Here is a 26,541-nt window from a genome sequence, read left to right as displayed (position 1 = left end):
AACAGTCTTTTAAAACCAGATCAGAGAGATAGTCTTTATCCAGGGGACAGCTAAGATGTACACAAATCTCCAGTTCTTTGCTGCCATCTAATGATCAAGTCTGTGGCGGCCAGACTTTAACACGTTTTCTTAGAAGCAATGCAGGAAACAGTATGTTTTTGCTTTCTTCCACAATTTTGTTTTGCTTTCCGAGCATGGGCTTTTCCTAGTGGTCTCCCATCCAAATATTAATCAGGTTCTACCTTTCTTTTTAACACCTCTCCCCCCCTCCCCAAGCTAGGTACTGACAACATGTACATACACCAGGAAAGAATCCTGGAAAATCTAAAAGATGTCCAAAGTGATGGAAATATTTAAATATTCAGAGTACATAGTCAATATAGTAGATAGGACTGTATAGTTTCAGTGTATAATGTTTGAATCATAAACTAGCTGTGTGTGTGCAGCGGCAGCGAAGTAATCCAATGCAATCCCAAATTGCATTAACAGAGAGACATAATCACAATCAAGTGATGTACTAATACCACTCTATAAAGCCTTAGTAAGGCCATGCTGCATCCAGTTTTAACCACTATACTATAAAAAAAATGTTGAGACTCTAGAAAAAATGCAGAGGAGAGCAATCAAGATAATTATGGGACTGGAGACTAAAACATATGAAGACCGGTTACAGGAACTGGGCATGGCTAATCTAGGGAAGAGAAGGACCAGGGGAGACATGATAGCAGTCTTCCAATATTTGAGGGGGCTGCCACAGAGACTAGTGGGGTCAAACTATTCTCCAAAGCACCTGAAGGCCAATAACGGAGGAATAACGGATAGAAACTGATCAAGGAGAGATTCAAAAAGGAAAAGATTAGAAAAAGGAGAAAATTTTCTGACAGGGAGAACAATCAACCAATGGAACAGCTTTACGTATGCATGCATGCATGCATGCATGTATTTAGTCAAACATGTACCAGATAAGAGGTATAAATATAAACATGGAAACGAACACAGGAATGGGGTACGAATAAATGGGGACAATAGGACAGGGATGGTATAGACGCTGGTGCACTAATGCACGCCCCCTTAGCTTGCCTTGGAAGTTGTGGGATCTTCATCATTGGAAGCTTTCAAGAAGAAATTGGACTGGCATTTGTCAGAAATGGTGTAGGCAGGGTCTCCAGCTTGGGCAGGGGGTTGGACTAGATGACCTACAAGATCCCTTCCAATTCTGTTTATCTATCTGTTTATCTATCAAAAGGATGTAATTAATTAAATCTTGGGTGACTCAAAGACAGTTTGGAGGATTTATATTATGTGGGGTGGCTTCCCACAACACCTAAGATCAAAGGGCTAGTGAATCGCACTCTGGGGAATTCAGTATTGCAATATTATTTACCTGAAATATTGCAAAAAGAGTCCTTTCATCCAAAAGCAAAGAAAACGGGGGGGGGGGGGAGAGATACTCTTCCCTCCTCTCATTTTCCTCGCCCATATCTGCTAAAGGAAATAACGGGCGGGGGGACAGCCTGAAATAAATTGCGCGTTTCATATGCAAATGAAGGGCTCGGGATATACAGCCTGAAAGCATCGGGTCAGCCAATGAATGAACCCAATGTGAAAGATTTATGCAAATAAACCCCCTCGCCATAACTTTATATAAAAAAAAATTAAAACCCCGCCTACCGCCGAGTGTTAGGAAAGGACGCTGATGACGCAATCGACAACCAATCAGCCGCTCAGGAAGCATTGTGGCCGCCCCCTCTCACAAGTAGCAAGGTAACGCGAGCGAAAGAGACGCGCAGACGCTTTTCTGCGTCTTTCTTCGATCCCTTCCCAAGATGGCGGCCGCGATGGGTCGTCCAGAGGGGCGGGTCTAATATTGCGCCTGCGCGCTGAGCAGCAAGTTTCTGCTGAAGATGGCGGCAATGAAACATTTACGGAATGCGTGTCCGCACGCCGGCTTTACTCCTTCTTTAATAGTCAAAGTGAGACTTTTTAAAATATATTTTTCTCTCGCTCTGTGTTTGATCCTTCTGCGTTATGATTAATTGATCGGGTGAAGGAAGAGCGGGCGGGCTCCAGTGAGTTTTAACCTGGATTAAAGGGAAATGTATATAACTCAAATTAATTCAAAAGCTCTTAATTAGGGCTGTGCAGATAAATGACCGTTAAAAGAGAATTAATTAGGGCTGGGCAGGTAATAACCGTTTTAAAGGGAACAAGCGGTATCCGCCGTGTGGGTATTTCTACCCGCAAAATGATGTAGTGAGATAAGGCGAGGCTGTGGCTGATGGGTGTTTTAGTCCATCCTGCAATGAAGGTGCGAATTTGAAAGCGAATCGGCCATGGAAATCTGGTTCAGACTTTTCTTTTTCGAGAAAAGTTGGGATATTAATATACTAAGACTGTATTTATGCATTAATACCAATTAATTATTAATTAAGTATTAAGCAATGTATTAATATTAATGTATCAATATTAATTACTGTATTAATTAATATTAAGAATATGAATGATATTAATGTACTAAGTGTTTTACTATTATTATTCTCTTCCTTCCTAGTACCTATCTTTTTCCACTCACGACCAAAACCATGTTGCTGGTATCTTTACAATTTATATTGTTTTATTTGTTTCCCAGTATAATTTGATTTTTTATTAGTAACCTATGACTATCACTAAATATTGTATCATATGATTCTTGATGAATGTATTCTATTTTATTTTTCTTTGGATACGCTGAGAGCATATGTACCAAACACAAATTCCTCGTTTGTCCAATCACACTTGGCCAATAAAGAATTCTGTTCTGTTCTGTTCTGTTCTATATTATTCTATTTAATATAATTATTAATAGTTTCATGAGAATTACTAGAAAATGGGTGACCGTGAGTTCTAGTCCCTCCTTAGGGTGAAAGCCAGCTGGCTGACTTGGGGCCAGTCACACTCGCTCTCAGCCCAACTCACCTCACAAGGTTGTTGTTATCGGGAAAATAGGAGGCGGAAAGTGTGTTGGATATGTTTGCCACCTTAAGTTATTTGTATAATAAAGGCAGGGTATAAATAAGGGAAGAGATAAATGTCTGAATGATATTGAGGGTGGTCATAAAGGGTTCAAGATTAACAAAAATTGTAGGAGCTGCTAATTACAGGTATTCCTCAACTTACGGCCGCAATGGACCCCAACATTTATGTTGTTAAGTGAGATATTTGTTAAGTGAGTTTTGCCCCATTTTGCAACTTTTCTTGCTATAGTTAAGTGAATCTTGTTTCCTCCTTGACTTTGTTTATTAGAAGATCACAAGGGGTGATTATATATTAGTTGTCAAGCATCCGAATATAGGTAAATTATGTGACCACAGGGACGGTTTAGGTGTGAAAATGGTCATAAGACACTTTTCATTGATGTTCTAACTTCAAACGGTCACTAAATGAACTGTTGCAAGTCGAGAACTACCTGCATGTTAATCTCATATTTCCACAAACGATCTTATGTATTAATGTTACTTTTCTTTTGTAATTAGTCATGTGCCATGCATCTGAGAAAGATGGGCAGTTAGGAAATATGAAATATAAATAAATAAACTGATCTGTGTTTTCAGTCATAACCTAACACTAACTTTGATCCTTCAGTTATGAAGTGAATTATTGGTGGAGCCTCTTAAAAAATAAAAGGTCAATGTGATATATAGTTCTCGATTTTTACATAGATTTTGATTGGTATTTGCTGCCCAGAGTCATGAATTTGAGAAAAGCAGCTGTGTCATTTGGATGGTATTCCGAAGGCTATCAATGCTTCAGGTCCAAAAGAAGGCTGTAGTAAATGTTCTAAACAAATATTTTGCCAAGCAGTGCTTTCAGGAAAGAACTTCAGAAGACTTTAATAGTTAATGTGGATTTGGGTATTAACTATTTTCAGCTCCATTTTTTCACGCTACCCCACTCTTTTGCCTGTTAAATAAGAATTATTCCAGGACCGCAATTTCTTAGGAGAACAAGATGCTTCTGTTCCAGAAACACAGCAATGTGGCTAAGTTGGCTTTAATACAGGAATACAGTTATATTCTAGTCATAATTAGAACCATGTACATTACTTGTTGTGATTTCAAAGGTGCAAAATAATAACTTTTAATTGTTTCTATTGTAGCAGAAGTTAATATGCGTGCCCAATGACACATTGGGAAATCAGCAAATTACAGCATGTAATCTTGTGAGTAGGGCTAAGACGCTGAGCTTGTCAATCAAAAAGGTCGGCAGTTCGAATCCCAAGTGACATGTAACAGAGTGAGCTCCTGTTACTTGTCCTAGCTTCCGCCAGCCTAGCAGTTCAAAAGCACGTAAAAATGCAACTAGAAAAATAGGAACCACCTTTGATGGGAAGGTAACAGTGTTCCATGCGCCTTCGACATTTAGCGATGCCAGCCAAATGACCAGGGAGATGTCTTTGGACAGCACTGGCTCCTTGGCTTTGAAACAGAGATGAGCACCACCCCCTAGAATTAGGAACGACTAGCACATATATGCAAGGGGAACCTTTACATTCTTTTTTAAAAATATATTATTGTTTTTACATTTAAAACAATGCAGTACCACGGTCGAAGTGACCATACATACACATTACATACAACTAGTCTCAACCATTAACTATTAGTCTACTTAGTACATTGTCTATCCTTCTGTCCAATCACAATATATACAGTTTGTTCCAGACTTGTCACCTTGTCTTATACCAATCATAAAATCTGTTCCAGACTTCAAAATATTCTGATTCCCCTTTATTTTTAAGTTCAAGAGGGAGCCTTTCTGCTTCCGCACAGGCCAACACTTTTCTGATTATATCTAGCTCTGATGGTATATTTTCTTTTTTCCAATATTGTGCATAAGTTATGCGCGCCACAGTTAGTACATGTATAATTAGATAAAGTACATCTTTCTTAAACCCCTCTGGTATTATGCCTAGGAGAAAAATTTCTGGTTTAAACAAAATTTGATCTCCCACCATTTGGTCCAACCATGATTGAATCATTTTCCAATATCTTTTTGCCTCATTGCATGTCCCCCACAAATGATAAAAAGTATGGGAACCTTTACATTCTTGTGACAGCTGTACTTTAGAAAGAACCTTGTACAGATAATCCTCGACTTAACAACCTTTCATTTAGTAACCATTTGAAGTTACAACCGCACTGGAAAAAATGATTTATGACATTTTTTACACTTACCACTGTTGCAGCACCCTAATGGTCATGTGATCAAAATTCAGACCCCTGACAATTGGTTTATATTATGATGATTGTGATTTCCCAGAATCGTGTGATAACTTGCAGTGTTCTAACAAGCAAAGTCAATGGGGAACCCAGATTCATTTTACAGCTGTGTTGCTAAACAACTGCAGTGATTCGTAAACAACTGTGGCAAGAAAGGTCATAAAATGGGGCAGAACTCACTTAACAAACATCTTGCTTAGCAGCAGAAATTTTGGGTTTCAATTGTCATAAGTTGGAGACGACTTTTAGTCCTCCATGATTTTTGGCATTTGCAAATCTTACAATTAAATCTTAAAACTTTGCCCTAATTTTTTCCTTCTTGTCTCCTTACTCAGAGGTTGGCGACCATTGTTCCCAAAGTTTCTCAAGTAGATAATTCTTCAAATTTCCTGAACAACATTCCTCACCGAAAACACCCAGGCATCCTCCATCTCAAATGTGTGAAGCTTCCACCTGAACTAGTGCAAGCAGTTTCCTTTTGGGTAGCACGTGAGTAAAACGTATTGAAGATTGGATTGTCTATCAGCTACTTCAGTGATGGCTAACCTCTTTTGGCTCGGGTGCTGAAAGCGCGCGCGCACAATATGCATGACCCCATTGCCCCTCCCACGCATGCATGCATGACACACACACACACACCCCTAAAGCCTGGGGAGGGCAAAAACAGCCTCCCCCAGCTCCCCGGAGGCCTTCTGGAAGCCGGAAATGGCCCATTTCTGAACTTCCGGTTGGCCCATTGGGCCCGGTTCTGGCCGTCCCCAAGTTCTGGAAGCTTTCCTGAAGCCAGGGGAGGGCAAAAATCGCCTCTCCCAGCCCTCCATAGGCCCTTCGAAGGCCAAAAATCAGCTGACTTGTGCGTTGCAGCTGACCCAGGGCAATGGTCTTGGTTGAAAGTATGCTATAAGTAATTCCAGATTTACAACAGGCTACTTAGCAAGTGTTCAAAATTATGATGGTACATAACCCAAAAGTGTATACCAGTCAGATTTGAAGTTCCAACCATGACCACTGAAGTCATCAATCAATCATTCAGAATAGAGCTGGAAGTGATCTTGGAGGTCCCTAAGGGATCTCCAACCCCCTGTTCAAGCAAGAGACCCTTTACCATTTCAGACCAAGTGTCTATCCAGTCTCTTAAAAAAACCCAGTGATGAAGCAACTACAGCTTCTGACAGCAAGCTGTTCTACTGGTTAATTACCCTCACTGTTAGGAAGTTTATTCTTAATTCCAGGTTGCTTCTCTCCTTAGTTTCCATCCATTGTTTATTGTTTGGTTCTGATGCTTTGGAAAATAAGTTGACCCCCTCCTCTTCGTTACAATCTCTCAAATATGGAATACAGTTATCATGTCCACCCCTGGTTTTCCTTTTCTCTAGACAAACCCAAATCTTGCAACAGTTCTTCATATGTGATTACATTTTGGAATGCTTGGCAACCAGCCCACATTTATGGCTGTTTGCAGCATACTACAGTCACATGACCATATTTACAATATTTTTTGCCAGACACTGGTATTTACTTCTGTTGGTAGTTGGTAGTTGAGTTTATTTATAGGCCGCCCTTTTCCCTGGGGGGACTCAGGGCGGCTAACAACTTGTATGGGAGGGGAAAACATACAATAACATATAAACACAATGTATAATTAAAATCGAGCAACATTCATTCAACATTCGGGCGGGGGCGGATTATACTCTTTATCCCCAGGCCTGGCGGGATAGCCAGATCTTGAGGGCTGTGCGGAAGGTCTGAAGGGTGGTGAGGGTACGAATCTCCACGGGGAGATCGTTCCAGAGGGTCGGAGCTGCTACTGAAAAGGCTCTCCTCCGCGTAGTTGCCAGCCGGCACTGGCTGGCAGATGGCACTCGGAGGAGGCCTAATCTGTGAGATCTTATGGGTCGAGAGGAGGTGATTGGCAGGAGGCGGTCTCCCAAGTACGCAGATCCACTGCCATGAAGGACTTTGTAGGTAGTAAGAAGCACCTTGAAGCGCACACGGAGATCAACAGGTAGCCAGTGCAGCTCGCGGAGGATAGGTGTTATGTGGGTGAACCGAGGTGCACCCACAATCACTCACGCGGCCGCATTCTGGACTAGCTGAAGCCGCCGGATGCTCTTCAAGGGCAGCCCCATGTAGAGCACGTTGCAGTATTCCAGCCTAGAGGTCACGAGGGCGCGAGTGACTGTTGTGAGAGCCTCCCGATTCAGGTAGGGTCGCAACTGGCGCACCAGGCAAACCTGGGCAAATGCCCCCCTGGTCACAGCCGAGAGGTGGTGGTCAAAGGACAGCTGTGGGTCCAGGAGGACTCCCAAGTTGCGAACCCTGTCTGAGGGGTGTAAAATTTGGCCCCCCAGCCTGAGCGATGGAACACTAACCAAATTTTTGGGAGGGAAACACAACAGCCACTCGGTCTTTTCCGGGTTGAGTACAAGCTTGTTAGCCCTCATCCAGTCCCTAACGGCCTCAAGACCCTGGTTCATCACGTCCACCGCTTCATTGAGTTGGCACGGGGCGGACAGATACAGCTGCGTATCGTCCGCATATTGATGGTATCTTATCCCGTGCCTCCGAATGATCTCGCCCAGCGGTTTCATGTAGATGTTAAATAGTACGGGGACAGGACCGACCCCTGCGGCACCCCATATGTTAGGGGCCTCATGGTCGATCTCTGTCCCCCAACCAACACCGACTGCGACCTGTCCGAGAGGTAGGAGGAGAACCACTGCAAAACAGTGCCTCCCACCCCCACCTCCCGCAGTCGTCGCAGAAGGATACCATGTTAAGTCTGTTGCCAACATGCTCCATTAGCGACCATGGTGATTTCCTTAAGTGCTGCCACAAAAAAATGTCTTGAAATCAGATTGGCCACATGATGACTTGACCTGCTTAAAAACCTGTACAATTACAACTATAATTCTAGGATCAATTAAGTCCTACCCATACTGTCCCTAAAACAGAAATGACAGGGTGAATTCAGTGATCCTGCTTGTTTTTCAGTTTGGAGAGTATTATTTCTCTATTCTTTCACTTAAATGTATCCCTATAGTTTCTTTACCAACAACATTGAATTGGTTTACCCTTATCTTCTGGGATGGTTTTTAGATTCAATGACTGTTGTAGAGCCCAATGAAACCTCCTTTGGTTTCTTTCATGAGTCTTGTTCTTTCTCCCAGAATCCCCCATACGCGATCTGAAGAAGAAATCTGAGTCTTTTATCAACTACCTCTGGAGCCGCAAACGCCCGATAGAGCTTAAAGATCTGCAGAAAAAAGCACAACTCCTGGAACAGAAGCTGAAGAAGGATGCGGAAGTCCTGATCGAACAGAAAGGTGAAAGTGGGGTATGGATGATAGAGGGAAAACAGGAGCAACCACACTTTTTAATTTTGATTGAAGTACAATATCAGAAATATACAGGATAGTTGAAAAGAAGAGTTGGGAGAACTGAAAGAAAACTTGAGGAATAGCAATAGCACTTAGACTTACACAGTATATCACTTCACAGTGCTTTACAGCCCTCTCTAAGCGATTTACAGAGTCGTCATATTGCCCCCAACAATCTGGGTCCTTATTTTACTGACCTCAGAAGATGAAAGGCTGAGTGAACCTTGGTCAGGATCAAACTGCTGGTGAGTTAGCCTGCAGTACTGCATTCTAACCACTGTGCCATCATGAAATAGTTAGGTATGAAATCATAGGGAAAGAAATATGGCCAAATAATATGTCATTATAACAATAAACAGTTACAATTCTATATGCCGTATTTTTCAGAGTATACGACACACCTTTTTCCATCAAAAAAAGGGTAAAAATCTGGGTGCATCTTATACACTGAATACAGCAAAAAAACGGGCCATTTGTGCCCCAGCCCCCAGGAGCACACGCCTCCGAAAGCTCTCCATGCCCTTTAAAAAAAAAAACGCGTGCAGAGCATTTGGGAGGCCTGCAGAGCACAAAAACTTTTTTTAAAATTTACCTCTTCAAAATCATAAATAAAGGGAGACTAGTATAGATCTATTTCAAGCTATTTAGCTCTCATCAGCTAGCCATACCCTTGTTGGGAATCGAACCTGTGCTCTATTGCCTCTTAGGCAGATGTGTTAACCATTGAGCTACAGAGCTCAACTCCTTATCAGCCAGGCCAGGGTGAAAGGTATATATTTAAAGTCACAACCCCTGGTATGCCCAAATATGGGAGGAAGATCACACTTCCATTCGATTCCCAGCAAGGGTATGGCTAGCTGATGAGAGCTACACAGCTTGAAATAGATCTATACTAGTCTCCCTTTATTTATTTATCAGCACAAATGTAACAAAAAGGCAACAGTAAAAAATATTGGGTTTCTGTCTGGATGGTCTCTTGTGACGAGCCGAAGGACAGAGAATGGAAGTGTGATCTTCCTCCCATATTTGGGCATACCAGCGGTTGTGACTTTAAATATATATCTTTCACCCTGGCCTGGCTGATAAGGAGTCGAGCTCTGTAGCTCAATGGTTAACACATCTGCCTAAGAAGCAACAGAGCACAGGTTCGATTCCCAGCAAGGGTATGGCTAGCTGATGAGAGCTAAATAGCTTGAAATAGATCTATACTAGTCTCCCTTTATTTATTTATCAGCACAAATATAACAAATGTAACAAAAAGGCAACAGTAAAAAATATTGGGTTTTTGTCTGGATGGTCTCTTGTGATGAGCCGAAGGACAGAGAATGGCACTGTGATCTTCCTCCCATATTTGGGCATACCAGGGGTTGTGACTTTATTTATTTATTTATATATATATATATATATATATATATATATATATATATATATATATATATATATATATATATATATATATATATATAAAAATATATATATATATAAATATATATAAATATATATATATATATATATATATATATATATATATATATATATATATATATATAAATAAATAAAGTCACAACCCCTGGTATGCCCAAATATGGGAGGAAGATCACACTTTATTTATATATATATATATATATATATATATATATATATATATATATATATATATATATATATATATATATATATATATAAATATAAATATAAATATAAATATAAATATAAATATAAATATAAATATAAATATAAATATAAATATATATAAATAAATAAATAAATAAATAAATAACCCCTGGTATGCCCAAATATGGGAGGAAGATCACACTTCCATATATATGTGTATATACACACACACACACACACACACACACACAAATACATACATATACACAAACACACACACATATACACATAGATACATACATACACACACACACACACACACACACATATATATATATACACACACACACACACACAGTATGTATGTTTATGTATGTGTATGAATATGTATGTATGTATGTATGAGAGTACCATATTTCATTATACTTGCCTATACAAAGGTTACATCTCTAAACAACCAGCTCTTAGGTGGCAAGTGTAATCAGGGCCTCAGTCCATTGAGGGAACTGGTTCATTCATTCATCTTCCTAATGCTGCAATAATAGCTTTTTGGCCATAATAACATGCACAGAAAATCTGTTTATGTTTTCCAACAGTCGAATTCCATGTGCCAAATATATATAGTAGTCCCAAACCTATGACCACAACTGAGCCCAGAATTTCTGTTGCTGCACAAGACAGTTGTTAAGGGAATTTTTCCTCATTTTACGACCTTCCTTGCACAATTGTTAAGGGAATCATTTGATCATTAAGCAAATCTGGCTTCTTCCATTGACTTTGTCAGAAACCAGCTGAGAAGGTTACAGATGGTGATTACGTGACCAAGGGACAGTGCAACTGTCATTAAATACCGTAAATGCCAGTTGCCAAGTGCCCGAATTTTAACCACAAACCTGTGGGTGGGGATGCTGCAACAGTCATAAGGTGAAAAGTCACTTTTTTCAGTGCTGTTGTAACTTCAAACGGTCACTAGACAAGTGGCTGCAAGTTGTGTAATTCCAAAGAATATTATTCCCTGAAAATTTTAGTTTCTGTTGCACAATTTATGTAATAAACTACCATATTTTTTGGAGTATAAGAGACACTCCCCACTACTGCGCTAAAAGTCGGTGAAAATTTTGTTGCATCTTATAGACCGAATACGAGGCCATTTTTGGGCTCCCAAACACTCTGTGCATTGCATTTTCACCCTATCCAACTATCAGAAGCATTCTACAGACAAAAATGGGTGCGTTTTTGGCGAGAAAGTGACGGACAGAGGAGGGAGGGCAGAAATGAACATGATTTTTGGCCTGCAAAATGCTTCTGGGAGCTGGGGAGGACGAAAACACAACATAGAGGCCAAAAACTTATTTTTTTCTGCTTTTTTTCTTCCTCTAAATCTAGGTTTGTCTTATAGTCTGAAAAATACAGTATATTCTCCCTAAGTATAAGACTTTGTAAAAAGATGTTTTAAAGAAGCACGTATCTTTATAGTCCAGTGAATGCTAAATATTAGAATGTTAGTTTTTTCCTCACTTTGACAAAATACATGGAGATCTTGGCCATTTTCTCTCTGTCAAGATACTTATGGAATTGTTAAGCCCCTGCAGAAAAGGTGGGATGTGACTCTTAACAAATAAATAAAAATAAATTATGTGCGAAAGTTTATTTTTTCAATCAGGATTTTCTCCAAAAACAGCAATATAAAGGGGCCAGAATTAAAAAAAAAACCTCATTTCTCTGAATGGTCTTGGATTGATAACTGTGTCTTAACTGATCCTACTTCTCAGGACTGATTGTGTAGACTGTAGATAGGCCGATATGAGGTTAAGCAATAATGTATATTACACTATCTTTGAGAATGGGTGAGATAAAAATGTAATAATTGCAACAATAACACTAGTATATTTTATCATACATCTTTTTTAGGTGGATCTCTAGATGAAAGTGATGAGAAGCTGAAGCAAAAAGTTTTGACTGTTCTTCGTAAATCAACCTACCACTGGGAAGAATTGAAGTGAGTGTTTATAATTCAAGATTCTGATTACTGGAGGAAGACCTCCTTCTTTTAATGTCTTTGAATCATAAAGTCCTATTAGTTTTTCTTTCCATATAAGGTAAAGGTAAAGATTCCCCTCGGACATATGTGCTAGTCATTCCTGACTTTAGGGGGCGGTGTTCATCTCTGTTTCAAAGCTGAAGAGCCAGCGCTGTTCGAAGACGTCTCTCTGGTCATGACTAAATGCCGAAGGTGCATGGAGCATTGTTACCTTCCCACCAAAGTGGCCCCTATTTTTCAACTGCCAGGTTGGCAGAAGCTGGGACAAGTAACGGGAGCTCACTCCATTATATGGTGCTAGGGATTCGAACCGCCGGACTGTCAACCTTTCTGATCGACAAACTCAGCGTCTTAGCCACTGAGCCACCGCATCCCTGTTCTTTTCACACAATTCCTTCCTGTTATTGAGGGTGTTGGTGTTATGATGATGATTTAAGCTCTGCCTGATTTCAGAAGAACTTTTGGCTGTTTACACTTTAAAAAAAGTACACACCTCTTCTATGTATGATGAAACGAAAATGGAAGGATCTCCTAAAGCACTCTCCCAAGGGAGAAAAGCCAGAATGAGAGCCTCATCATTGTATGCTGTGTATGTGTCTGCTCTTTGCCTCCACTTTATGGTGGTTATTGTCATGACTTTAGGTGACTTTGGGTTAGCCGTGGGGCGAGGGTTGTTTGGTATAGCTTTCTCTTTTTATACTGACCACAATTGCATTTTTTTTTCCTTTCTCGAGATACACCGATGAGCTCAGCTTTCTGTACATGGTCAGCCGGATGGATGCAAACTATGCAGCAGTGAGCCGAGCTTTCCACGAAGTAAGTTGCAGGCGTAACCTCCAGGGTGCAGTGGCAAGATGGCGTAGGGAAAGCAATCCAGCAGGGCTTCATGGAGGGAACGTGGTGATAACGGCAGGCTTAGAATCCTGCCACTCTTCTGGACTTGAACATTTAACTCATTGTTAAACATCTCAGCTTTGTAACAGCGACAGTAACAGAGTTGGGAGGGGTCTTTGAGGTCAGCTAGCCCAACCCGCTACTCACATAGGGGACCTCTATTGCTCCTGACAAATGGCTGTCCAGTCTCTTCTTAAAAGCTTCTAATGATTGGGTACCCACAACTTCGGAAGGCAATTTGTTCCACTGGTTGATTGTTCTCACTGTTAGGAATTTTCTCCTTAGCTCTAGGTCGTTTCTCTCCTTTATCTTCTTTTTTAGGGGAAAAAAAAAAGGTTGATGTTTTTAGGGCCCAACCACTGATTATCGGCATTTTTGCAGTATTAATCATTTAATAGGATAATCCAAAACTACTGTTGAAACATGTATTCGTATGCCAGAACTAAATTTAGCTGATGAGTAACTTTTCCTCATACTTGGCTGTATAAATGTGATAGGAAAGGAGACAGTTCCTTTACATTAGGTGTAAGGTCCAAAAGTCCCAAAATACACCTATACCCCACTGGTTGTTTCAGCCTTGAATGTCAGGTAGCCTGTCTCTTGCTGTGGATGCTCGTTTCTAGCAATTGAAATTGGGATGATGTGAAAAGGGCCTGTACTGCAGCAGCCATTATTCTTTTGAAAGTCAGTGAAGGTAAGCTCAGAAGTAACATCTCTGCCAAACTTAAAAGCATAAAGCCGTGATAATAAACCTATAGCACAGGTGGCACGCAGAGCCCTCTCTGCGGGCATGCAAGCTGTTGCCCCAGCTCAACTCCATCATGTATGTGTGTGTGCCTCCCGCCGGTCAGATGGTTTTTTGATCCTTGCTGCGCATGGGAGATGCATGTGTGTGTGGGGGGTCACACACATGCACGGCGGGTCCGCCCACGCGCCCCATTTTTGGTTCCAGAAAACTTCAGGGAGACCTGCTAGGTGCAAAATGGGCTGCGGGGGGGGGGGTGTATCACACATGCAAACATTGTGGGTGGGGGGAACACGGGGGGTGCGCTTGCACCATGCATTGCATTATGGGTGGGGGCTTTTGGCCCGCGACGACAACAAGGTTAGCCATCACTGGCATAAGGTCATTTTTTTAAAATCATGTCTTACCTTATTAATGTCTTATCTTATTAAGCTTGACGAATATTATACTGTCCTTCCAAACTGAGAAAATGATCCCTTTTCCTCTGCAACTTTTTTCCCTTCAGATCCAGAAGCGAGTACCAGATTTCCAGCCCAAAACTTTGCTGGATTTCGGCTCGGGTACCAGTGCTGTCAGCTGGTGAGAATCCCCTTGGAAGGGAGGAGAATCTGCCTTTCTCTGCAGCAGCAAGAGTGAGACTTGTGTCCCTCTTAGAGGGAGGAACTCCCTAAAACAAGGGGAAGAGAGGGGAAGTCGATCTTTCGTTGGCTATGGTTTCACTGTAACATTTTTGAAGGGGATGAACGCTGCCAAGCCAGCTATTGCACATGTGAACTGGGCAAGTTTGGGTTAGGGCTCCTAGTTTTCCTAAATGGGGACATTCTGGGAGTGGAGCTCCCTACCTATTTTGAAGAGGATCGTATGTAGAAATGTTTACAAAATAGGGGAAAATCTGCAGCCAGGTCTCCATAGTCAGTATAAGTGAAGGAACACAAGGCTAGCGACAAAAGAGATTCAAGCAGTATGCTTGTGACAGAAATGGCTTTCCATTAGGGGAAGCCAACAGAAGTGGATCTGGTGGGGGATATGGAGGTAATGTGTCTTCACAATTATAACATTACGGGTTTTCCCTGATAATAAGACAGGGTCTTATTTTGTTTTGACCCCCAAAATAAGCACTTGGCCTTATTTTTGGGGAGGTCTTATTATTTTTGAGGCGCAGGAGGCATTGAGCATGGTCACCTCATGGCTGCTGCTGTGTTGCAATATTTTCATGGAGAGCTTATTTTCATGGGAGGGCTTATTTTAGTGCATGCACTCAAAAGCCCAATGGGGCTTATTATCCAAGGAGGTCTTATTTTCAGGGAAACGGTATCATCATCCATCCATCCATTCTTTTTATCTATCCATCCATCTTTCCTATTTATCCATCCATCTTATCTATCATCTATCTATCATCTATCTTATCTTATCTATCTATCTATCTATCTATCTATCTATCTATCTATCTATCTATCTATCTATCTATCTATCTATCTAATCTATTTTGCTTTTTTCTACACTTTAGGGCAGCCCATAGCATCTGGGGCAAAAGCTTGAAAGAATACATAAATGTTGATTGCTCTGTCCCCATGCTGGCCCTGGCAGAGAAGCTGATGCAAGGTGAGATGGGGCCTGAGGCTGTCTTTTTCCAATCGAAAGTGTTTTCCTTTTTAATTTTTAGACCGGCAGATAACTTCCTTTGAATTAGGCCGCAAAGATGGTTGCTCATCACTCTGTTCTCTTCCTGGCAATCATACACCTGTGTCTCCTTCACTTGTGGTTCCCCTGTGTCCCCTTCGGGATCATCTGTTGAATTTCCACCCCTCTCCCATTAACAGGCCCCTTTCTCTATGGATTTACCTGTTGTCTGTTTTCTTCCTAGGCATCTCTGAATCCAAAGAGCTTTGCTTTCCTGGTGTATACTTCAGGCAATTTCCCCCTGTTGGGCCAAAGGTATGCACAATTCGCATAGCTGCATTCCAAAGAGACTTTGAGTCCCTGAAGACTTCATGACTATAACATGCCGACTCTTGAGAGCTCTGTTGATCTGTGGGTTGGGGATATTCAGTGCAACATTTTCCCTGTGGAATCTTTCTAGCACTCTCACAAGAATTTACTTTACTGACTTATTTACAAACTCCGCCTGATCCCGTTGTGGCTTAAGTAACTGAAACTGATCTACTTTGGGCACATTAATTTATAGGCTGGAAAGTTTTACGATAGTATTCTAAAATGTTAGAAACTATTCATTTGGCTTCGATTTAAGAAAAAGGACTCCTATGCAGTCCAGAGCTGTGTTTCCCAATATATGGAGATATACTTACGTCATAAATATTTTAAGTAAATATATCTACAATTATATATTTTATGTTTTTTGTGTACGTACTTGTTGTTGTACAGTTGGAAGAAGAGACTGGATTGCCATCTGTTAGAAGTGGTGTAGGGTCTCCTGCTTGGGTGCGGGGTTGGACTAGATGACCTACAAGGTCCCTTCCAACTCTGTTATTCTAAAGAGCCATTTAAGGCATGGAGTCTGATAGCAAACTCTTTAATGCAAAAATTATGAGAAAGGAAAGGGAATTGGTAATTGTACTTTTCCTCATGGTTGGAATAGTTTTCCAATAACCAATCATTTACAACAATGTTTTTTTGAAGCTTGGCAACTTTAAGATATGTGGAATTCAACTCCCAGAAGTCACCAGCCAACATGTAGAATGATTGAATAAAATGAGAAGCTCTTATCAGGATGACTCTTAATAAAAACTAGCCGATATCCCAGCATTGCCTGGGTATTTATTTATAGTGGGGAAATGTCTGGACCAAACGTAATTTCTAATGTTGGATTTTCATCCTTACCAGAGGGAGCCCCCTTGTGGAGTTCTGTGAAGCCGCTACCATGGTAACTCCACTGCGCTGTATAATAGAAGCCATTTTACCACGGTACAGTAGAAGCCATTTAAAGACACAACAGGCTGCATCTTAACAGAATACACACCCCAAGGGGTGTTATGGATGTCTTACCCCCACTATATTTTTCTCCAGAGAGTAAGTCATCTGTGTACCTAGTTTGGTTGAAATTGCTTGAGGCATTCTAGAGTTATTCTGGAACATACACACACACAGCCATTTTTATATAGAGAGATGTATTTGTCCAACTGGATCCTCATGTTAAGCTTGGGAGATGTACGGAAAGAGAGCATGTCATATTTGGCCAAGATTTCAACTTTTGAAGCCAGGGACTCTTCTATCAATTGGTTTTCTCAGACAGACTTTGTAATTGGAGAATGGTTTAATTTCCATTTTCACCTTCCCTTCCACAGATGACGTTTGACCTCACAGTATCCGCTTTCTCCCTCAATGACCTGCCAACCTATGCTCAGAGGAAGGCAACAGTGAAAAACCTGTGGAAAAAAACCAACGACTTTCTGGTAAGGGACATGCTCTGAATTGCCTGGATGGATTCAGTCCGTTGATGCGAGATGGTTACTCTCTGCTCTGCCTTGAAACTGCCTGGTTCACATGGAATGAATGCTCTTTTGGAAACTTCTTTGAGTTGAGAGATAGCAGCCTGTGGATCGTGGATCGCCCTTAAGCACTCTTTTTGCATTCTGCTGAGCGTTACTGGCTGCAGGAAATTTGTCCATTCTTTAGATGGTGGTTGCGCTCCATGGTGTTCCTGATGCTGCTGCCTGAAAGCTGCTTTAGCCCCCTTAGCCCTCTTAATTGCCCTTCTCTGAGCCTTTTATCCAGTTATTGGAGTCCTCATTCTTGTTAAAACAGATTTATGTGATAAAAAGGATTTAATTTATCCCATGTATAGCCTTGGAACAAGAAATCAACGCAACACACACACACTCTAATCTGCCTTTCTCAAGAAGGCAGCAACCAATGGTACTCAGCAGGGGTGGAATCAAATAATTTAACAACCATTTCTCTGCCCTAATGACCAGGTGGGTGGGGGTAGCCATGGCGGGCATGGCCATGGGGTGTGACGGGCAGCACTTGGCCTCCTGCAACCCCCTGGGAGCAAAAACGGGCCACAGGGGGAGCCCCCCTCCGTGCCCCATTTTGGGCCTAGTAGGCCTCTGCTGCCACAGGGAGCAAAAACGGGTCACAGGGGAGGTACTGCACACACCTTGTTTTGGGCCTAGTAGGCCTCCCTGCACTTATCTGGGAGCCAAAATGGGGCGTGGGATCTCCTGAAAGGGGGGAGGCAGGAAGGGGCGGGGCCAGACAGCAGTTTAACAACTGATTCTCCCAAACCGGCTGAATCCCACCAATGGTACTCGGTCTTTGACCGCATGAAAGATGTCTTCTCAGTACTTGAAGAAGGAAACCAGTATGGGGGAAAAGGTCAGGATTTTTTTTTTAAAGTGTTAAATGCTGGAGTGACAACCTGAGTGGCAGGTCCTCCTTATAGTCTACCCCTTCTCCGTTTTATACCCTTTTCTAGGTTCTGGTTGAAAATGGAACCAAGGAAGGCCATCAGATGCTCATGGAGGCCCGAGATGTCATTTTGAAGGTGAGTCACCTTTCTTCAGTTAATGGCCTGCTTAAAAGAGTGGGGGGGGGGGGAGGTTGATGGTGAAAGAAATGTCTCATTAGATGGTTCTTAAGTTGGGAATAATTTCATGTGCTTTGCCAAGTTTCTTTGAATGCAAAGATACCATTAATAAGTATCTGTTTGGATTTTGGTTCTCTCCCACATGCATTGCAGGTGTCATTTAATTGTTCCACTTCTTCTTTACACCCACATGCTTATACAGGTTTTCCAAATCTGATTTCATTAAGCACTGAATGGCTTATTCTCTCCTACCCTAATTGCAGGGAGAGTTACCTCTATTCTGAAGTGAGTATAAGGTGTGAGCTTTCAGGATTCCTCCCCCCCCCCCCACACACACACACTTGAGGGGATGGTTGTTGTTTTTCTTCAGTCTTGATTTCATTTAAATGTTAATTTCCCAAATAATGTTCCAACCGAGGCTTCCCAAGAGCATGAAGCGAACTCCAAGTCCTGACAAAAACTCCTTTTATTAATTGGCTGTGAATTCTGCTCATTCACATCCAGCAAAGTCTTTCAAGGGAGGATTTACAGTCACAGACCTTATCTGGCTTGGAGATCTGACAGGCCGATATCTGCAAAACTTGGCAAGGAGTCTCAGAGGATCAGGATAGCAATAGCAATAGCAGTTAGACTTATATACTGCTTCATAGGGCTTTCAGCCCTCTCTAAGCGGTTTACAGAGTCAGCATATTGCCTCCACAGTGTGGGTCCTCATTTTACCCACCTTGGAAGGATGGAAGGCTGAATCAACCTTGAGCCGGTGAGATTTGAACCACCGAACTGCAGCTAGCAGTCAGCTGAAGTGGCTGCAGTACTGCACTCTAACCACTGCGCCACCTCGGCTCTAATTAAGCGAAAAGATTGTCTCCTGCAAACTCCACTCTCCTTTCGCTCTTCTTTTATTTCCTCTGGGAGGAGTCATTCATCCTCCACCTGTGGCCTTACTCTCAAGACAACACCTGTTCTTTAGCTGTTCCCTTTGTCTGGCAACTCTGCACATGCGCACGCTGGGAACAGGCTCCAGCTGTTCGTCTGCCTCACTGATGTCTGAAAGCAGCTGATAACTGTTTGCCTCCGACACAGAGCCCTCATCAGAGCTTTCCCCAGACTCCAGGACTGGCCCATGCTCCTCCTCAACCTCCTCACTGTCCAATTCTGCTGTCAGCTCTGTTGACGGGCCACAACAAATAATTTGTTTTGTTTCCGTCTCTGTTTATCCTCCAGGCTCTGAATAAGTTGTAGAGGTCACTCAAAAATCACATATCATAGTCTATGAGCTTCCATTTTAAGGTTATAGAAAATTGTGGAAGTCACAAATTTTACTGATTGAAGCTTTTTTTTGTTTGGTTCTCAGGGGGCAGATAAAGTAAATGAAAAAGCTCATGTTTTTGCTCCGGTAAGTACTGAATTATATTCAGAGTTATATTGGCCAAAGCTACATTAGAATGTAGAAATGTCTCATCTGCTGTGTTGGACTTCAAGAAAGTCTTGTTTTGCTCTTTGGTAAAGGAGAGATTCAACCTGGACATAAGGAGAAATTTTCTGATTTCATCACTGGAAGCTTTCAAGAAGAGATTGGACTGCCATTTGTCAGAAATGGTGAAGGGTCTCCTGTTTGGGCAGGGCGGGGGGGAGTTGGACTAGATGACCTGCAAGGTCCCTTCCAACTCTGTTAATTTGTTTCTGGAGAGTTGTTTTTTTTTAAGCCAGAATTCTTACTTTTCTGACTCTGAACTAGATCTTTGATTGTGAGCCCAGAAAACATGCAAATCTTGGGTTTTGACCAGAACTTTTTTTGTTATTGGCACCCTAAAGATGAAGAAATGTTAATGCAGGAACAAAATGAAGGGTGGGAGAAAACATAGCATTGCAATACTTGATTAGTGAGCAGAAACAGAAACTGTATAAAAACAATATCTTGAAGGACAAAAGAGGATTCTTGTGTTCATCGAGGCTAAAACATAATAGCTGTGGACTTCTCTCCTTGTCCAGTGTCCTCACCACTTGCCCTGCCCTCGATTGTTACTGGATAATCCTTTGCCGTGCAACTTCCTCCAGCAGTACGAATCCCTGCCTTTGTCTTGGGTAAGTCTGCCTGTCTGCTTGTCTTCCCTTGGGAAGAGGTGGGGTGATAAACCTGTGTACTTAACAGCAGAGATCTGGGTGAACTAATAGGTCTGAGCAGACCAAATCAAGCCTCTGTCTTCGATTTCTTTGCATTGTGCTTCTAGCATTCTTATATAACTGGGAACCGTCTACATATATTCCTTAACTTATGACCAGTTGCTTAGCGATTATCCAAAGTTACAACTGACCTCCCCAAAGCTACTTAAGAAAGACCTGGTGTTCCTACCACCCACCTACCCCTGCAGTCACATGACTGTATTTTGTCTTCTTGCCCATATTGACAATCGTGTTTGTGTGTGTGTATGTGTGTATAGATATAGATATGCTGTAAATCAGTTTACTTTTAGTTTTTAGCAGAAAATATCAATTAGGCACAACAGGTTCACTTAATGACTATGGCAGTCCCTTAACACATAAAACTAACACACACACAAAATGTAAAATTGAGTGTGGTCACGTAACTCAATATCGGCACAAGTTAAGGCCATAATTATTGGCTGAATTATGGACGCACCTGTACATAAATGTGCTTGGAAAACTTCAGAACACAGCAATCCCAATAAATACTTGGTGTTTATGCAGGACTTATTCATGTAACATGGATTGGGTGCAAAGCAAGGAATCAGAGCAGATAGCAGTATGTGTTCATTTTCTGGCACTATTTGACATAGCTATATGACGCATGCGCCTCCCAGTTCATTCCCAAATTATAATTTACTTACCAAGAGGTAAGAATATGAGATATGTGTGAAATAGTAGCCTTAGCTGTTTTGTTATGTAATTTATAGCACAATTAGTTCCTGGGTCTTCCTACCTTGGTTTTTTACAAACCCTCCTACAGGAATACAATTTTAAGATTGTGTGAAGTCTGGAAAAAGGTAACATTTTCCTGTTTGAACCAGCAGCCTGGATTTTCAGAAGAATCAGAACTAGGAAGTTGTAAAATTTGTGGAAGTATTGTGGAAAACCCAGGCCAGGTCTTAACACATTGGATGAACCATAATATGCTTTAGTTGTTTTGGATTGGATGTTGTCTGAATAAAGCTTTGGTTGGGGTTGGGGGTTAGAGTTTAGTGAGTCACGAGAGCATAACCTCTGAGTAAGCAAGTGAAATTCTGTGCAGAAAGAAAAGCAATTTAAGCGCAGGCAAATTGAATAAAAGACACTGCCAACAGAAACTCAAAATATATAAAGCCTAAAGTGGCTAAGAAGCTGAGTTTGTTGATCAGAAAGGCAGTTCGAATTCCTAGCACTGCGTAACAGAGTGAGCTTCCATTACTTGTCCCAGCTTCTGCCAACCTAGCAGTTCGAAAGCACATAAAAATGCAAGTAGAAAAATAGAGACCACCTTTGGTGGGAAGGTAACAGCATTCCGTGGCCTTCAGCATTTAAAGTGGCAGTTGTGGTTGTTATGCAAATCACAGGCAATCCTTAAACACAGTGTGACTTCGCAGCAACTTTTACTTCTTGCCAATTTCCCCGTTGACTTTGCCATCAGTGAAGGTCCCAAACAGCAGTCACACAACCACGAGACACTGCAAACGTTGTAATTTAATTTTGTTAAGCAACAGAGTTGGAAAGGACCTTGGAAATCATCTAGTCCAACCCCTTGCTCTTGCAATTGTGTGCCATTTGCTAAGCACCTGAATCACAATCATATGATCATAGGCATGCTGCAATGGCCACAACGTTAAGGACAAGCCCGGTCTCCCTTGTTTCATTGCTGTCATAACTTCAACTTCAAACTACTGCTGAATGAGTGGTCACAAAATGAGGATTACCCATACTTTATTCTTTCTGCCGGATTGGGGCAATGAAAGCCCCTAGGAATAGTTCATGCACCAACCCAGAAAATAGCACTTAGACTTATATACCACTCCATAGTTTTTTAGCCCTCTCTAAATGGTTTACAGAGTCAGCATATTGTCCCCAACAATCTGAGTCTTCATTTTATTGACCTCAGAAGGATGGAAGGCTAAGTCAACTTTGAGGTGATCAGGATCGAACTCCTGGCAATCGGCAGAATTAGCCTGCAATGCTTCATTCTAACCACTGCACCACAAAAAAAAAAAAAAAATCACACATCAGCCTACTTCTGAGAATATTTCTGAGTTCTGGAGATAAATTGAACCATTTTTGCACCTCTGTTTCAATGTTTTTGACCACCCATCATAGTCAATGACTATAAATGCGGAAAGACCAAGGGGCCTTAATCAGCTTTCTTTAACCTAGATGGATTGTGTTACAATTCCCTTGCAATGGAAGCCATCCCGGCTTGGAAAGTGGAGAGTTGTTGCTGTGTGTAAATCTCTCATACAATTATGTCAGAGTGTGCACAGCGTGTTTACTATTTTGAGACAACCCATGAACAAAACAGAGGTTTGTCTTACAAACAATGGTTTATATACAAGACTTCTATATACAAGGCATAGAGGACATATTTATATAGATACAAGTTTCTAGGCACAGCTAGGCAAGCAATCAAACTCCAACTCTACACGGAGGAGAACTGCTATGAAGATAATACACGAGGAGAGAGAGGCACCCTCACATGACCTCTTATATAGATAGCTTCTTAAAGTAGCAGTAACCCTGCTGACTCATCATCTTGGTTTGCAAGCAGAAGCTTGTATTCCATTACCCTGACAATTTATAGTGAGACTATCTACAAACCTTGAGATAAAAGAAATGAGAGATTGCTACAGGATTCCTAACAATGCATCCCAAGGCCTGTTGCCCTGGCCAGATTTTTTTGTTGGCTTATCGATGGAGGTCAAACTTTCTGGGGAGGCTTCCCAATCCCTACCCTACCCCCATATCCCTCTTCCCCTCCACACACACACACACACACCGACTTTACATTTTATACAGTTTCAATTAAAATTTATATGTTGCTGTTTCCGGAGGGATTCCTGGACTTATTGGAAGAAAATACGGCATCAGCAATTGTTTCTAAAAGGGACATGGTGGCTCAGTGGCTAAGACGCTGAACTTGTCGATCAGAAAGGTCGACAGTTCAGCGGTTAAAATCCCTAGTGCCACGTAACAGAGTGAGCTCCCATTACTTGTTCTAGCTTCTGTCAACCTAGCTGTTCGAAAGCATGTAAAAAAGTAGAAAAATAGGAACCACCTTTAGTGGGAAGGTAACAGCGTTCCGTGCGCCTTCGGCATTTAGTCATGCTGGCCACATGACCACGGAGACAACTTCAGACAGCGCTGGCTCTTCGGCTTTGAAATGGAGATGAACACCGCCCCTAGAGTTGGGAATGATTAGCATGCATGAGTGAAGGAACCTTTACTTTTACCTAATGTTTCTGCTAGCTTTTTTTCCCTGGATTGTGAGAAGAAGGCTTAACTTTCTAAGATCATTCTCCTATGTGTGTGTGTGTGGGTCTGTCTGTCTCTCTCTAGAACCCTCCACACAAAATCGAGAGATTTTCTTTCTTGATCCTGGCCCGCGGATCGGGGGAGTCGATGGAGCCCTGGCCTCGCATCACCCAGCCTGTCCTTTGCCGCAAACACCACATCCATGTGCACCTGTGTTGCACTGATGGCACCCTTCAACATGCCGTTGTGACATCAAAGAAACATAGCAGGTACTTGATTTACCCTGGAGGCAAAAGAAGCCCTAGGTCCAGGCTCCACTCCCTGACACTCAAGATTAAGGGGGTAGCCCTAGATTAGGGGTCGGCAACCTTAAACACTCAAAGAGCCACAAAGGTCCTAACCAGAAGCCCCCCGTTCAATTCTGGAGCCGGCCAGAAATCCAGTTTCCCCACCATAGAGTCTCCTCCTAGCGTGGCATCTTTTTTCCTCTACCTGTCCTAAACGAAAGCCCTATCAATTGTGGAGCTGACTGGAAAATACGGCCCTTGCCATAGAGTCTTCTGGTGCGCCCTGCTTCAAGTCCTCCCCCCCTCCCCACCTCAGGTAACTGGAAGCTCCTCTCAAAATTGTGGTGCCGACTGGTGACAGGAGCTACAGTAGTGGGATGAAAGAGCCACATTCGGCTCCGGAGCTGCCTGTTGCTATCCAGGGCTACATTCAAGTGCCTATGAATGTATCCCTTGGGGGTCATCACCTCTCTTTGCTTCTTGCAGGGATCTCTATCGATGTGTCTGGAACAGTAATTGTGGAGATCGACTTCCTGTTCTGGCTGCAGATATAAAATCCGTTTTGGAGGGCAACTCAACTGCCGAAGACCAGATAAACGATTCCCAAAAAGTGAACACCGCTACTTGTCAGGATCAGAATTGATGCTTCCGGCATACTTTCATGCTTTCTTTTGGTATGTTCAGACTGGATATCTATCTTAGATTGCTGGTTTCCAGAATCTGGAATTCCTTACGCTGTTGGAGCTGTAGACCCGAGGTTGTTTCTGCTTGGCAGTGCATGTATAATCGACAAGATCGAACTGTGGTACACCTCTCTCTGCGTTTTATGGATAATGGCGATTTTCTCGGAACCACTTCAGCCGGTATCAGATGTGGTGGATTGAATTCAAGCTTTTTTTCCCTCTTGGATATTAATAGCAAGCCAAGTCAGGTATCCGGAGATTTAATTACCTGTGATTATGTTGGTGGGAAGTTTGAACATTCTCACAAGACACAGAGATAAACCCTTGGTTGACTTCTTCAGTCTTGTGCTCTACAAAGAATGTGGATTACAGATTCCATCTCTAGCCCTTGGCTGTGAGAGCTAATTGGACCTGATAAAGGTTTGGAGAACACGAGGGTGCCAGAATCTACACTGCATATATCTCTTTCTGGATTATTCCATTTGGGTTGGAATTGGACTATTTAAATTAAACATCATCTATAAGATTAACTGAAGGTGATAAAAAATAGCTTATTAACATTTTCAGATACAGAAGGAGGGTGTTACACAAGAAATGCAGTAACACTCCCTTCCGGCGAAGTAGTAGAAGCCAAAATTAAATGGGTCAGCATAATATTTTTCTGTTCTGGGTGACACTTGGTTGCCCTGAAACTCACAAATATGTCTCCTACCTAATTTTGGATTGGTTGGTCAGCAGGTTCAAAAGCTTGGCTTGATTGTGGTTTTATTTCTTCCTTGTTCTGCCTTCTTGTGTGTTATGTGTTTAGCTAAAGAAGAGAACAAATATTTTCCAACTTTTAAGAGAAGGCTTGGTAGTGTGTGTTCAAATAAAATGGCTTGGAGATCCTGAGTGAAGAGGAAGTGGAGACAGTTTTGGCTGACACAATGATGCAAAAGGGTGTGTGCGCTTATGACCACTCTAATCCCAGCTCTCAAAAAGATGCCAAGTAGATTGAAATTGGAGAGTGAATAACGTAGGAGGGATCCTGGGATTAGTAGGTTTGGGATTGGTTGCTTAAGGAGGAAGATTTGGGCACTTAATAGTTTCATTGTTTTTTAAACTCCCCTGCGTGTACCCAGAGGCCTGTGGGGGTCCTTGGTGCTCTCTGAGCTTGCTTCCTAGGCACTGATGTTACCCTGTTTCCCTGAAAATAAGTCCTCCCCAGATAATAAGCCCAATTGGGCTTTTGAGCACATGCGCTAAAATAAACCCTAACCTGAAAATAAACCCTCCTCGAAAATATTGCAACACAGAGGTGACCACGCTCGCTGCCTCCTGCACTTCAAAAATAATAAGGCTTCCACGAAAATACGGTCAAGTGCTTATTTCAGGGGTCAAAAGAAAATAAGACCCTGTCTTATTTTTGGGAAAACACAGTACCTAGTTGGGTAATGAAATGTCTGCAAGAAAACAGACAAGCTCAGAGAGCACCAAGGAGCCATCATGTCAACTTTGAGCTACAAATATATTCTCCTTTATTACAATAGTTCCCAGAGGCCTATTTGGGCAACAGCAATAGTATTAACAAAGCAAGCTATGGATGTTTTGCTACCACTGGCACTTGTTTCATGTAGCCAGTTGAATTTTCTGTCGCTTGTAG

At 41.9% G+C, this 26,541-nt stretch overlaps 1 protein-coding gene across 1 annotated transcript; it reads left to right on the top strand.

Annotated features, from left to right (window-relative positions):
- Nucleotides 1-1,893: 1,893 nt before the first annotated feature.
- METTL17 (methyltransferase like 17) lies at nt 1,894-26,100 on the top strand. Its single transcript, XM_032237854.1, has 14 exons — nt 1,894-1,973; nt 5,591-5,744; nt 8,426-8,581; nt 12,161-12,248; nt 13,025-13,106; nt 14,435-14,508; nt 15,437-15,531; nt 15,794-15,864; nt 17,232-17,339; nt 18,365-18,433; nt 19,830-19,871; nt 20,468-20,560; nt 24,014-24,198; nt 24,703-26,100. Exons 1-14 carry the CDS (start codon nt 1,905-1,907, stop codon nt 24,857-24,859), a joined length of 1,443 nt encoding a protein of 480 aa, XP_032093745.1. The 5' UTR covers nt 1,894-1,904; the 3' UTR covers nt 24,860-26,100.
- Nucleotides 26,101-26,541: the final 441 nt, after the last annotated feature.

The sequence above is a fragment of the Thamnophis elegans genome, chromosome Z, assembly GCF_009769535.1.
Source record: "Thamnophis elegans isolate rThaEle1 chromosome Z, rThaEle1.pri, whole genome shotgun sequence".
NCBI lineage: Eukaryota > Metazoa > Chordata > Lepidosauria > Squamata > Colubridae > Thamnophis > Thamnophis elegans.
The sequence above is the reverse complement of the archived record's forward strand: the minus strand, read 5'-3'. Positions and strand labels throughout refer to the sequence as shown.